The sequence below is a fragment of the Lepeophtheirus salmonis genome, chromosome 1 (assembly GCF_016086655.4).
Source record: "Lepeophtheirus salmonis chromosome 1, UVic_Lsal_1.4, whole genome shotgun sequence".
Classification (NCBI taxonomy): Eukaryota; Metazoa; Arthropoda; class Copepoda; order Siphonostomatoida; family Caligidae; genus Lepeophtheirus; species Lepeophtheirus salmonis.
In genome coordinates, this window is record NC_052131.2 from 43,392,196 (window position 1) to 43,407,785 (window position 15,590).

The window sequence follows — 15,590 nt, forward strand, 5'->3', positions numbered from 1 at the left end:
TAAATTTTTCTTGTGGACGAGATCCTGAACATAAAGTTACATATGAAATCATCATGATATTATTTTTTTTAATCATATACCTAGGTATATTTTAATTGTGAATATTAATTCATCGCTCTATCCCTAAAAATATAAATCCATTTTATCGACATTTTTTTATCCAATAATCAATGCATATAATACAAATATATTGACACTTCACTACATGACATTAACTAAAGAAAAATACAGAATTTCTCACAACATTAAGATCTAATGATCCTTTGGAGGGTATGTTTTTAAATAGGAGTACGGCCTTAGCAGTATCTACTTTATTTGTAGAACTATTCATATAACGATTTTTAAAAGAGTCTGAAAGATTTTCAAGAAGGGGTTGAGAATGTAAATTGATAAACTGTTCACGACAGGACTCATTCATTTTATAAACAGTGATTGGATGCGTCCAGTAGCAGTCATGAACACTAGCAAAAGTAACTCCGCTATTCCACAAATGAAGAGAAGTAAGCATCATATGAGAAGAATCAAGAGAATGAATATAATTGGGAGGAAACCCATTTCGTTGCTTGGCAGAGTTCACAGTATCCCGTTTTGCTGTAGAGGATCCCCAAAGGTTATTTGATTTGTTACCTCCTTTGAGAGCTTTTCGATAAGGTTGTATTACTTTTAAACCTAAAGGAGTTTCCCATTCTACATTAGCTCCAAAGATTTTTGAAATGACCGTTGCTGATTCTGTGAGCCATAGTTGAATTTCCTGTGACGCAGTAAAAAGCTCATTTAATGAGTCAAAAGTCTTAACGGCAAGGTATTTTGATGCTTCCTCAACATATTCAGAAGGAAAATCCTCAATGTCTTTTAATTGACGAGCAATTTGAAGTCTAGCCCCATATGCCGTAACTCCGTACACGGTAGTCATTACAGTTTGTTTTATAACCTTGCGTTTGACATACCCTTCAAGGATCCGGGCAATATCACGACTGTTTGAATCGGAAGCTCGTTTCTTTTCGACCAGTGTAGCTATTTCTGAATAGACATCCTGCGGAAGCTCATTTGGTATTAAGTTAACACTACCAGCTCCCAAAACGTCCCGCCCGATGGCAGCATAATGTTGAAGACCGTTGCATGATCCATCTTGATGAATAGGTATATGAGTAGTATAGTTTTTAGGATCTCCTGAGTCTAGAGCTGCTTTTATTTCATTACAAACAGAGAGAGTTTGCCATGGATCTTCTGACTCAATCCACCATTTCTTCCCAGTGAGAGGATTAACAGCTGAGTCCAAGATATCCGGAAGGATTTCATCAGCATACTGTAATCTCTCATGGACAGAGCAACGCTTTTTTAAACCAGTCATATTAACAGCCTGTAGTTTTAACCATTTCAAACCATCGTGCCCTAAGGGACGACCCTTGGCGAAGACAAGTAAGGAACGAGGAAGATCTCCACCCATGTGATTAAAATGTGGAGGAATAGGATAAACTCGTCCGCGAAAGTCCAAATTATGGGGGAAGTAAAGAATATTATTTCGAAAATGATTTGCAAGCGACAAACGATATAAACAATCACACCAGAGTGAGTAATTCTCATTTTTAATTCGCAAAAACACCTGCTTGTTGATTGAAAAACTTTTATAAAGTTCAAGTTCTTTCACTGAGAGAGATGTATTGGCTTGAACCTTTTGCAGAACGTGAGGGTCTAATTCGGGAGCACAGAGATTATCAGGGTGTCTTGGAATATCTAATTTCCTAATTAAAAGAATATGCTCTTCTTTTTTGGAGTTGAATAACTCTATAGCTAAATCAAGTAATTTAGTATTGACCTTCCAAGGTGTTGATCCAAGAATATTTATAGAGTCCATTACTGGTTTGACATTTTGTTGAGATTCTTCAGATATATCATATATACTTATTTCTTTATTTTTTGAGTCATCTGCCATCTCACCAGTTCTAATAAACTCTGAATTAGTGAGTAAATACCCTCCTCTGGAGGATGATATCCAGGGTAAAGGAGGAGCAATCATAGGTAGTTCATTTGTATTAAACTTAAGTGAAGAGAGTTTGGCATAGTTAAAGAGCTTTGCCAATATTGGATGAGGTTTAATTTCTTCAACTTGAGAGAATTTTCTTTGACGATATATCTTGTACAATCCAGGACATAGTGGAGGAATAGGATGTTCCTCCTTTTCAAGTGAATTTTTAAAAATGGGATAGTTTTTTGCTGTAAATTTTATTTTTTGCCCTTTCGACCCAAAATGAATGTAAAATCCGTGGTCTAACCTCACTAAAACATTGTCCATAATAGCCTGAAAATTGCGATATTTCAAAATAAACAAATTGATTAAATCAATTGACCTAATAGATATGTACCTTCAACAATTCCTTTCCCACAAAAATATGTATAGCATGAGTCCAACCTTGAACTGGGCGTTCAGGATGTCTATATGTCTCTGTTTTTGATATCCCAAGAAGGGCTTCACGATGACACCACCATTCACTAGCTTCAGGATTCAGGTACCAATCACAGTATGAAGAATACGTAGATTCAAAAGACTTTATAAAATCCGGATCAAGATTGGACGCCACTTCCAACCTTCGAAACACTTTTTTACCTAAATCTGTTTGAATAAAATATACAGAAGGACAATAAGTTTCTGACTGAGTCAATAACCGCGTAGCTTCCTCAACAGCTACATCAGCCAATGTATCTAAAGGCAAAACACTCAAAAAGGGATAGCCAGACATACTATTTAATTTTTTAGCCCCCAATTCAGTAGATTTGAGGCGACTTAGACGAGTTTTGAGCGACGCTTTAATTTTAGTTTTCCACTCATTGCAAAGCTCTTCTCTGACTAATTCAACAGCTTTGAGAGTATCCACTTCTTCAGTAGCATGAAGAATAGAATCAATAATCGTGAATCCCTTCTTCTCCGTTTCTAACTGAATCTTATATGAGTTCATGAGGTCTGACTTGATGTACCCACTCAGTTGAGAAGTAATTTGTGAGTCTTTTACACGAGTAAACATAAGATCTGAAAGTATTTTGACTTGATAGCGGGGTTGCTCCAAGTTTGAAGAGCTCGAAGAAGGTAACCATTCAAGTTGTTGAATTCCCTTTAAAAAATGTGCACGATTCTCGGAATTAAGATATAGGGACTCATTTATGACATAGTTCATAAACTGAGGATGTGGCGGTTTTTCTACATGTTTGTATGGAAAGTTTTCAAATTTCCCAACGCAAATAGCAAAACTCATAAAAGCTCTTGGTTCATACCAATTATTTGGACGACACAGCTTTTCCTGCGTTTCATACTTGTTCCAAATTTTTATGAATTCATTGGGATGCTGTCCCTGAGTAGCAAGGGCTCTTAGGAAATTCAAGAGAACAGGGAGTGGTATGAAGGATAAGGAAAAGGAAGCAAGTTGAATTGCTTTAGAAACGAGATACAGCTCACCCACTTGGAGCATACAATCCACATAGGCACACAGCGTTGAAGTTAAAGAGGGGCTATCCTTTAAACACTTCCGTTTGCTATTGCTTTCAGATGTACCTTGAATACATACAAACATAAAACATTATACACTGACACATCATGATTAATCAATAGACTCACTACTATCCTTGCTCAGAGGAGAAAGTAAAACTCCGGCCTCGGCTAAATTACCCTTTTGATGATAGCTCAAAATCCTGGATTGATTACTTCGAATCTCATTCAAATCCAATTTCTTAGCTTTATTAACCTTGTAAACACGTTGAGATTGGGGCCTTGATCCTAATGCACGGATCGATGCAAGTTTCCGTGAAGTCCCAATAAGTCGAAACATCCTCATGTCTCCATTACTTTATTATTAAATTAAAGTACTTGAATCAATTTTTATTTCTTACAGTTGCACCATTACAAATTATTAACATCAAATTAAGAGCTTGATTGGTACATGTTTAAAACATGTGATTGATTTACTGCTCAATCATTATTAATGTTAAAAAAATAAACATACGTACGTACATTTTATTTATTTTTATTTTGGTCGTACTCACATAATGATAATAATAACAATAAACATATTTAAGAATAGAACAGAGTTTCTATCCCTTAAACCGCCCAACCTCTTTATAATGAAATTTTCGTTTGTGATAACTAATAAATAATAATACATCAATTACTATACTATATGGATGCCCACTTGGTACGCAACTTCTGAAGCTCAATTTTTCAGTTAGTTATTCCAAGGACTACTTAGTCCTTGGTTATTCAAAGGATATTCACATATTGTATTATCTTTATTATTACTGTTGTGATAACACTTAGGACTTGTAATAATGCTATTAATTACATGTATATGACTCGTAAAAAGTAAAGGAATCAGTTCCTGAACTGATTTATGCATCTACTTCATTGTTGTCTTATGGGATTCAAGATGTCAAATTTTACTCCGAGACAGCAAATGTATTTACTTATTTATAGTGGTGGAGGATATCCTCCTCCTTAGAGAAAGACTTTAATGAGAGGAAGATGAAAACACCAAGCTGATCCTTCATTAATTTGGATGCACCTCTGACCTTAAAATTAAACAAGGAGGGATATAATAATAATTATTATATCCCTCCTTGATGAATATAATATACCAATACCTATATATTCTGTTAAAAACTTATGTATCTAATATTAAACATTTGTCCGTTAAGGGTTTAGGCAAGATCCCTTAAATAAGTGCTTCACTCGGTGAATCTCATCTCCTTTAACCGAAGGATCACTCATTGTGCCGGTACTTCTTCAAATCAAGATCTGTGTTAGTGACTTCTGTGCCTATACATAAATTCCTAAAGATCTTTCACCGAATCATCGTATATAATCTATGTAACTGGATATATTTCAGGATCATTAGTGCACGGGATTGCCTAATTTACTTACGTCAACATATATGATTATATCTAGAATATCTTTATAAATGATCAAACACGTTGAGGTTTTCGAGAAAGAGTTATCAGTATAAGTGTAAAATTTAATAAAAAATTTATTTTCAATTCCACCCAAATAACTTGAATTCCTTTTGGAACGCAATTCAAATCTAACTTTCCTTCAATTCAGATAAAGATGAAACATTATCTTGGTCCAAAACAAAAAAATCAGACATTTGATCACGTTCATTTATTGTCTTCTTCCTTCGTGCTTCAGCACAAGAACATTTGATGTTGTTTTGGTGTTTTTCTCAATCATGTAAGTAAATCTAAAGATTTAATGAAGGAATTTTATATTCCTTTAGCAAACAGTATTCATTAAGTTCAAACATATATATTCTATGCGAAAATCTTCGTCTTTGAAATGGAGGGAACAAATAAGTTTCTTTTTACTATCAGCTAATTTTCCATCTATAATTATTACAAAAAATTGATAAGTAAGGTCTTTTAAAATTTATTTAGTAAAATATAATTTTGAAATGATTTTTCAAAAGTAAATAAGTTGTTTTCAAAATCTAAATTAAATACAAACTCATTGCAGTTATTATGTCTCTTGAATGTTTAATTTAGTTATTTCTAGTAAGTTTAGTTTTTTTAGAACAAACCGATTCTATATTTGAGTGTATTGCTATCTATACCAAAATTAAGATAAGTTTGATAATAGACTTAATAAGCATCCAATTTCGAGGTGCGATACATTTCTGTTTTTCTAGAAATGGAGATTTTTGCTAAGAAATAGATGAAAAGAAGCTTCTTTATGCTCTTAAACATCTTTTCTAGCAACTTTTCCAATTTTACTAGATGGAATTACGTATGTAGATGGCATTTATATTTTTTAATAAAAAATACTGTTATAAAATTTAGTATATTGTGAATTTAGAAGATTTATACGGATACTTATAGTCAGTTGTATTTATATTATTTTTTGATTCCAAAATATTCCATTTTTTAACTTGTAGTTCAGTTATTGTTTAAAAATTCAAATACTACTAAATATTTAATTATCATCATTCTATGTATTTATGAAGTACTACTAAAAAGTTTACATATTTGTCCTTCGTACTAATTATTAGGCTTGTGAGCGATCAGAAATTCACTGCGATATAACGATCAGTACCATTTGCGATCAGCAATTTGATCAATTTAATTGAGATCATACTCAAATATCAACTTTTTAAACCTATATATGTATATGTACCTTTTTACGATTTTTACACCTTTTTCATATATATTTATCTACAATATTACACTATGATATTAATAGGTCTTTATTTGACATTAACAGAAGATGCTTCTCAAAAGTGTCGTTCATCAGCCTCTGTCTATTCCTCCTGAGGATCAGTTTGGTCTTGGAGAACAAATGCTCGCTGCTGGTACGACTGGTGAGCATTGTATATTTGAAATACCTTTTTTGATCTTCTGGTAGGCAAATATCATTTCCAAACCTTCAGTCGTCATGCCAGGTATCTTTCCACTTCCTATTTGGCCGTATCCATCTTTTTGGGACGTTTGGTGAATAAATTAGTATCTTTCTGCACATCCTGAGACAGCTAGGTGGATAGCTGATCCTCAAATAAGGTGGTCTCCTATAGAAGGAACTGTTTAGCCTTTTCTTGAGTCTCCTCATTAAGAAAGGCTACTTTGAATTGAGGGAGATAAGCTGAGGAGACTAGCATCTCCCACATTTCAAAGTAGGTTCCGTTCCGAAGTGTTTGTCAACCCCGTCTACTAAGGCGTCGACCAGGGGCTGCATTTGTCGACGTTGTCCTTCTCCTTATCTAGGTATGCCTTTAAATACGTGATGGTAGGAAACAAGTGCCCCAAAAATATGCTCTTGTCTCCCTGGAGCACTTCAAGGGCGGTGGCTAGGTGCAGCATAACACGCAGCCACTCCTCTATGAACACTATGTCTCAGTCGATTAGATCCAGCTAGCAGATTGTTGAATCCAGTACGATTCTCTGAGTTCATTCACCCTTTTGACCCTATCAAAAACACTGTTCCACCTAGTGTCGGTAGGAGTGATGAAGAGGTGGGAGAAATTTTCCCTCACTTCGTCTGTGAATTTCGTCGACTGGTTGCTCTAATTCTACAAGTTCTGGAGGAGACCAAAGATATAATAATGGTTCTTCTTCTTTTAAACCTCGCTGAACAGGTTTAACGCATTCTTGCTCTCGACTGTGGCCACAAGATTTATGTTATATAGGGGAAAATGGATTAAAAAGCACAATTTAACTCCGGTGGGAAATATCTATGATTGCTCAATTCAAGGTTAATAATAGTGATGGGATGATTTAAAAAAAAATCTCCATGCTAATTCTGATGCAATTCAAGTAAAAAATGCCCATTCTTATTCATTAAATATTTAAAAAAATAGCACGTAGCACGTTAACCCAAAACGAAGCTAAAATAATTTTTCTCAAAAGTGAATATGAAATATATTTTCCGACAAATTATAGTTCATTTCAATCAACAAATGATTCTAATTAATCCTTTGAATGTACCTCATATTGGGTTTTTAGGATGCTACGGCAAAGGCAGTTTCACCAGGGAAGTTCTGCCCTGGGAAGTTTCGCCCTGCCCTTAATTTGGTCCCAATAAATTCTTAGAAATATAGTTAATTAATTTTCTCATTCTAAAATTGTGACGGTGAATTTTGCCCCTTTAAGTACAATTTGAGCGTGACCGGAAGTTACGCCCTGTACAGTTTCACCCTCATGCATATATTATAGCATAAATGTATCTTCCGCATATAATTTAAGATCTTCCTTTACTCAACTTGAAGTCCTTCGTAATTAGTTAAGAAGTTATGGCATTTGAGTATTCAGGACTGAGACATGTTTATTATTGTTTACTTATCAAAAAGGAAAGGAGATTCGGAATATGCAAAAATCACAAAACCTCTCTATTTCAGCTACATAATTAGCATTTATTAACAGTTCACGTTTTCCTTCCAAACCATGTACATAAATAGAAAAATACCGTTATAAGTATTAACTTTATGCTGACAAACTGTAATTAAAATAAAAATAAATGATTGAATATAATAAATTACAGTTTTTCTATGTTTCCTCATGTTGTAACATGTAACATTGCAATACTGCAATCAGTTATATAATATCGCCATATAGCAATTGATCGCCCATCAGAAAAATCTCCGATCAACAAGCCTACTAATTATTAATAGAAAAAGTTGAGCTTCTGAGGTTTCGTTCACTTTTAAAATTTCCACTCATTCATATATCTAGCACCTCACTTAAACAAAAATACCCTATGTGTTTTTGTTGTCAGCTGCCGATTCCCTCTTCTCCCTTGATAAATCATGTCTATTTCATAATTTATTATTTTTGACAAATACACAAAGTAATAAGTTATTCTATACTTATGCTCAATTTTCAAAAGAACAGCAATTCAATTTTTTGGTAATATATTGCCCACTTTATTATTTCTATGAAGAAAATTTGGCTATCCTGCACAATTAATAATAATTTATAACTTCAGTTTAAATAAAATATTACAAAACAACATTATAATATAGTATCGAAAAAATAATACTCTGCAAATTTTTATAATATTTAATTCATTTTAAAATGTTTGGTTTATTTTCAAAAAATTATTACTGTAGATACTAACATCTTTATAAAAAAACTAATGAATCAGGAAAAAAACTTAAAGCGTTATAGAAATTTTTATAAACATAATTTGGTTTTAATTTGTCAATTATAATCAAGTTACTAATGTTGTATTTTTATATTTATTTATGGATTAATTCAGGGGTGTCGGTACAATGATATTTAAATATTTTGTTGATACATAAAGATAGTGATGTAAATACGTGTTTTTCCATTCCATATTTATGAGGTTGTACCCGTTCACTCTTTTTCTGTTCAATCGTTCATTTTTTAAAAACTTTCCGTTCGCCGTTTATTCGGTCATTTTTCCCCTGTTCAATCGTTCATTTTTGAATTTTTATTTAACATTTAATATTTATCTAGTATAAAAAGTCCAACCTAAAAAAATACTCATTAATATATAAAGGTCTTTTTGTTTCATAATACATAAAAATGAGCCTCAAGGGCGTAGGCTACTAAAATCAAAACAGGCAATCCCAGGCGTCCTAAAATGATACACTTATTTTTTATAAAATGGTGTTCATTTTCTTCAAATTGTTTTTATTAATAGGCTCAAAATAGAGGCAGTACTTTTATTCAAGGCAACATCCAACTTATTTTTAATAGCCTCCCTCCTTTAAAAAAATAGCTGAACCGACATATTTTTTCTGACTTACCTTATTTACTCGAAAGGATTATCCGTGGCATAGACAATATAGCCACATGCTAAGTGAGCAGTTTATTGAGAGGTGGCATAATTTTTTGCGAAGAAAAAATAAAGGTGACCCCGAGCCTAACCCGACTTTCGGGTCGGACTTATTTTTCCAACATTATATTTGAGCCAAGTTGCACCCATAAGACTGGGGTCTAGTCGGTCTTGAATTGTCAGGCCCAGTGGGATTTTAGTTTTTTATTTTATGGGTGAACTTTTTTTGGAGAGGCCTCTGATTGGTTTTCAATTGCATTGCTGATTTTTTTCAGAAGGTTTTTAATTCTTCCTCTGAGTTCATCTCTGATATACCCACAGTGGTTCTAGTTTGTCTAAAGTGTTAACCTCTCCAGTCAGGTGGGCTCTGTTTTTAGTATTATTATTTATTGTTAGAGACATTAATGCAAGACTTTGGGGGTAGAGGGATGCTTTCCTTGTGAGAGGATAAAACTAGTCCATATCACTTGTCCATATTTTAGGCTTCAGCCATTTAATAACTGCATTTCAACGCATGAAACGCCCTTATGTTCTTTGATTTTCTTGTCTATTCTCTTTAATGTGTGACTTAGTGAAAAAAAAAATATTTGCAAAATATTAGCCTAATCGTAGGTGTTCCTGGGGGGGGGGGCGGCGAGCCCTTGAAGTTTTCGAACTAAGCTGCAGTATAGTAAAAATTGCATATCCCACTTTTCTCCTGTCATTAAATTGCTTGGTATCCATTACATTGTTTTATAATTTTTTTTTGTATTTTCTTGCATGAACACGTTGATCTATATTCCCAATGGTGCCCTTTGTTTGAAACAAAGAAGACGAAAAAAAATAATGTGATCACATATCCGATCTTTTAATCTTTCTTTGGTTTGGCCAACACATTGCTTTGAACATTTCGTACAACCGATCGCACACACCAAATTTGTGAAATTGCATGTAATCACGTGAGACAGCTTCTGTGTAACACCTGACGCCGATGATTTGATAACCAAGCCTGGTGGAACATACATATGAGCAGGTTCTATATCCGTTTTCTAAGCACTTTTTCAAACCCACTTCATTGACACTACGTGATGACCTACTTGGAGTCTCTGGAAAAACTTTTGCACGAGAAAGTAGATCCCTGATGTTTTCTTTTTGCATGTAGGCAATCATAGTTGGCTTTGGAACCATTCTTTCCATTCTTGGATCTAGTATTAATGCTCTCCAATGATGATTTCATTCACGTATGACATTTGCTGGACCTGCAGATAATGAGTTATGGCAAACACATGGCGATCATTAGGTTTTCTTGAGTGCTTCATTCCTTCCATTAGCTTTTTTTTCTCAATGGAAGCATCAATACCTCTTTATCGATGATTACGTGTTATAAGCATTTCTTCAAGTTCTTGAAAATGATTTTCTTGCTCATTTTCATTGCTTCAAATTCTAAAGATTCTTAAATACAGACTCTAGGGAATATTACGACACAAGGGGATGGATGTGATGACGAGGGGGAAAGATAGATAATTCGATCGTGTTTTTTTTCTTTTGGTACAAATCCGTATGGATTTTCATGCCTCTTATGTAAGCCCTGGTGTCTAAAAACTGGGTAGATTTTGTCACAAACTTGTATGATTCCATTAATTTTATTGTGGGATGAACTGAATTAAGTTGTTACAAGCAATTTTTGAGTAAGTCTATGCAGAAAATAGAGAGGATCAAAAATATTTTGATTCAAAGATTGTGCTACCATCTGTTTGATAATGATATCTATTTTGCCCATGAAAATATTGGCAAACGTGGTTCCCATTGTGGTGTCCCACAACTGGATGAAGAGCTTCGAATCAAATTCAGATATTTTCAGACAGAGAACAAGTTTCAACAATGATATCAAAAACGATGTTGGAATTGATTTGTTGGTTCGAGTTTTAAGAGCTTCTTTCAATGTGTCGATTCCCTTATTAATGGGAATATTTCTATATAAACCAACAGCATCAATTGAGATAGATGTCGCGTTTGTGGGAAGAGTTTCACTTTTGGCTGATCTCGTTGATGGAGCTCAAGAAGTCTGGAGTATCCTGGATGTAGGTTTCTTGAGATTTTACGAGGGGTTTCGAATGAAAATCCACAAACTGGATTATCTTCTCAATGATGGACTCATCGCTGGATATGATGGTACGTCCTGGTAGAAGATTCCCTATTTTATGGTCTTTGTGAATTTTAAATATATCATAAAATCGAGCAGCTTTCTTTTTGTCGGGGTTCATACATGAAAATTCATGGTTTTATCAATAAAACCATTTAATATCCCATCATTTAGAACTTATTTGATTTCTTTCTTGGCATTTTTGAATGCCTTCTCCGTAACTTCTTTGTAGTATGGATTGCCATTGGCTGTTTTGGATGGGAGATTGCAAGGTTCCAAATAGTTATGAAAATCGGCAAGAAAAACACCTCCACATATATCTGACACTTTAATGATCAATTGTAGGTTCTTTTGGAGTCTAACTATTTCTTTCAAGGATTCTTTCTCGTCTTTGGAAATGTTTGGATGAATACGTTTGAGAGGTGTTCTCATGAGTTCACTTTTGATAAAGAGGTTGTTATATTATTTCAAATTATATATATTTGGCATTCTAATCAGTTTTTTCTATGTATAATATTGAATGTCTTTAGTTTAGTAAACCCATATGTCTTAGCATTATTTTAATATATTTACTTAAAATATCATTTAATATCTTCACAGAAGGAATTTGGCTCTTCATATCGGAACATAAATCTGTAACTATCAAATTCAACATTTTTAGAAGTTGTATCTAAAACGCTGTTAAATTTGTTTAAAACTGAAAAGCTTTTAAGTTTTCATTATTTAGATCAATCATTTTATAATTATAGGTTTAATTCAATCGATGAATTTAATCGTATATCGGCTGTGACGTCACGCTTCATCGACAAAGGAAAAAAGGAAAACGCATGGTGGAAGACACACATCAGTCCAATCATAATTCCTAATTGATATACGATGAGTTCTACTAATATCTGAAGTGAACCAAGGCTCAATCACTTAACCTCATGTAGGGAGATGTGTATTTTATGGTTAAAAATGTATGTGAAGTCACGACCTACAATTAATATATCGTCCACCAAGACAAAAATTTGAACTGAAATAAAAATGCTTTTGATTGAAAAAAAAACTTGCGTAGAGTAAGTGTTTAAATCAGAGAGTGATCCAAATATTACCTTTAACATTTTCTACAAGTCAATTACAAAAAAATTACCAAAAGTAAAGTTTAGATCGAACATTTTATCCGTTAAAATTAGGAGTCATCTCTTTGGCGAAGGATGCACAAAATTAATTCATAATATTGGTTAAAAAAGTAAAATGGCACGTACACAATACTGTCTACTATAATATTAATACTATTAATCAAGTAATCATCATTCAACCATTCGATCTGCTATTTCTTTTCTAATTATATACTAAAGATTTACGTCATATTTCTAGGATTGAATCATATAAAAACGAAGAAAATAATAAATAATAATATATAAGTAAATATATCTGTCAAAACCACACACCTTCTATTTTAAACTTAAGGTATCTTGTCTCTTGAAAGAGGTTATGTTGAACAACTGAAAGAACAGAGTTCGTAACTAGGTCATTTCACCTCATATACTTACCATAAAATAAGGATCGTCCTAGGAACGTATAATTTTATTAGAATCGGACTGATGAGACTGCGGTCTTTTTAGTTTTTAGACCTATCGAACCCTAGCACGAAGTAAATCATTTTTAAATTTTTTCCAAACTTTTTAAATATAAATTACTAAAAAAACTGGTAAAACTAGAGCAATGAAACAAAAGATGTATCTAAATGATAAAACATCCAATACTATTATAATCGTCTTATTAGTGTTCTGGTAGAACAAAATCACCATATCTCAGGCTTAAATTAAACCATTTATTTAAGGAAAATTAATTTAGTTTTTATAACGACACCCAAGATACAGTTGCAGCCTTCAAAAAAGGTTTATAAGACCAAGGAAGACTTCGATAACACGTTTTAATGCAGTTCATCTCATAGCCGCTCGCAGGTAATTGAATGCAACGTCATGAGAGCTAAGATGCTCTCAAACATTCTTCAAATTGCCTGGGTGATCAGGCTAATTTTCGGTTTTTTATTTGTTTAATATAAGGGCGTTAAATATAATTTGAATCTCTCAAAATCAATTGCATGAGATTTGAAAGACCTGCAATAGTTATTATTATGTATGTTTAATGAATGACGCATATTGTAAAATAAAATAATGAGATTCATATTCAAGGGAGGCTATTAATTCTTGTTGTTTTTGTGGTAGTTTATCTATTATTGTGATCCCACTTTTAACTAATTTGTTCTAACTTACATACATACCTTAATGCCACATCTCAAACAGAATAAAGCAAGACAAAACAAAAATGCCCATTTAGACTTTAAAAATATCTTTATTACCCAATAACAATACAAGACGACTTTGCCTTTGTGTATGAGGTCATTGTATTCACTCCTCTACAAATACACAGAATACGTGATACTATAACGTACTCATATGAACTATGAACTGAATTAAATGTCAGGGATTCATTAATAAAGGCTATTTAAAAGTGATACTTCCATATCATTAGGAGGCATATGGTACCACAATGACAGCACTACCTTCACATACGACTCTAATTCCTTCAATAAAGGATCAAGCTCGTTAGTTAAAGCAATGAAGTTTGAAAGGTAGACACCTCTGCACTAGCTCATATATCAATGGCAATTTCTGTTCGGAATCCATCCTGCATCTCAAGGTACATATTATGTGTTTGATATTAATTACCTCAGCCAACGAAGTTGAACGGAGGTTATGTTTTGCTTCTGTTTATCACCAGGACAACAGCAAAAGTTACAAATCGATTTTGATCAAACTTGTAACGAAGATATGGCAATGGGCCTTTAAATTTCGAGAGGTTATGTTCAAGGTAACACAAAACGTTAATTAAAAATGCATAATCCACCATAACTTTAGAACTAATTGAGATAAATAACTCAATTACATTTCAGGAGGAGGTTTTGTGCACTATTAAGTGCTACTTCCATTTATTTTTGTTATATTGGAGTAATAAAATAGGAGGATTGGTCAATGAGAGGGCTTAACTTGAAGTCAATAATGAACAATGCATACATACGTATATTGTCTGGAAGTTGCAATTTCTGTAAAATTTGTCACTAGTAAAATAACTTATAACTAAGTAGATTGTACGAGTTACAGTCTTATTACGTATTACTTCATTACCTTATTAGCCATTTTAATCATGAGTGCGGTTTTGTTATTGGGTGGGGGAGGGGGGACTGTTGGAGTCAATGGATGATGACTAATTACTAATAGGGTCGATTTATACTACTATTGAAAAAAATATTTGAAACAAATAAAAATGTATTATATTTTCCTTATAGGTGTTTTCATTAATTTTCATAAGTTGACCCTTGTATCATTCAATGGAGCTGACTTTACCTATTGTGAACTCAAAAAAGAATTTATATGGGATTTTGATTTTTATATATTAATTTATATCAATTAAGGGCCTTCGTTTAGATTTCGTCTCATTTCATACTTAGTCAGGGATCAGGATATTAATTCAACTTATATAATAGCTAAATATCTATTTAACAGTAGGGAATAGGAAAAATACAAAATGTTACCTATCATTTTTTTAAAAAGTTTTTCATTTCTCTTTTAACATTGGAGGCTGAGTGTGGATAAAAAAAAGCTAGTCATGCTGGTCCCCACTGTGATTATTTCTCTGATCATTTTAACTATCAAATTACTTATTTAGTTTAGGGTGACTAATTGTACTCTTTTTATATCCTGCTCGGAGCACCCGGTGACTTTTTTTTTTTTATAAATTCCCGAAATTGATTTTATGGGTTAAGTCAATCTGATAATTGACTTAAAGTAAAAGTAAAAATTAGAAATATAGAAATACCATCGTACAAATTTGATTTTATTAAAAAAAAAAGATTATATTTAAGAGGGGGCTCGGTTTTAATTAACAAAATTCAATTTTTAGGAATTTTTTTTAAAAATTTCAAATATCAAGGTTTGACTTCCCCCACGCTCTCCAATATACAAACGTCATAGTGTATGAGTGGTTTCGTGTTTTGTCAAAATCCGTTTTTCTTAACGTGCAGTCGGTACGATACATCAAATTGAAAATTCTAGCAATAGTGACGTCATGGACTATAATTGTTTGTGCGTTTTGTCGAAATCTGCCTTTCTTGCCGAGCAGTAGGTACGATACATCAAATTGAAAAGTTCTAGC

General features: G+C 33.1%; 1 protein-coding gene and 1 long non-coding RNA gene across 2 annotated transcripts; one reads left to right on the forward strand and one right to left on the reverse strand.

Moving 5' to 3' along the window:
• Positions 1-140: 140 nt before the first annotated feature.
• PolrMT (mitochondrial RNA polymerase) lies at positions 141-4,052 on the reverse strand. The gene is made up of 3 exons (XM_040725747.2): positions 3,608-4,052; positions 2,364-3,544; positions 141-2,299 (listed from the first exon to the last, which is right to left on the reverse strand). The coding sequence occupies exons 1-3, from the start codon at positions 3,822-3,824 to the stop codon at positions 212-214; spliced, it is 3,486 nt and encodes a 1,161-aa protein (XP_040581681.1). The 5' UTR covers positions 3,825-4,052; the 3' UTR covers positions 141-211.
• A 7,969-nt stretch (positions 4,053-12,021) lies between these two features.
• On the forward strand, positions 12,022-14,717 carry LOC139907213 (uncharacterized). The gene is made up of 3 exons (XR_011783668.1): positions 12,022-14,078; positions 14,160-14,249; positions 14,332-14,717. It is a non-coding gene; the product is annotated as an uncharacterized lncRNA (long non-coding RNA).
• The last annotated feature ends 873 nt before the right edge of the window (positions 14,718-15,590 follow it).

Excerpts from the sequence above, each read along its gene's own strand:
- PolrMT (XM_040725747.2), bottom strand. The coding sequence starts at position 3,824 with ATGAGGATGTTTCGACTTATTGGGACTTCACGGAAACTTGCATCGATC. Across the intron at positions 3,545-3,607 it reads TCCTCTGAGCAAGGATAGTA|GTACATCTGAAAGCAATAGC; the intron begins GTGAGTCTATTG and ends TATGTATTCAAG. Across the intron at positions 2,300-2,363 it reads TGGGAAAGGAATTGTTGAAG|GCTATTATGGACAATGTTTT; the intron begins GTACATATCTAT and ends CGCAATTTTCAG.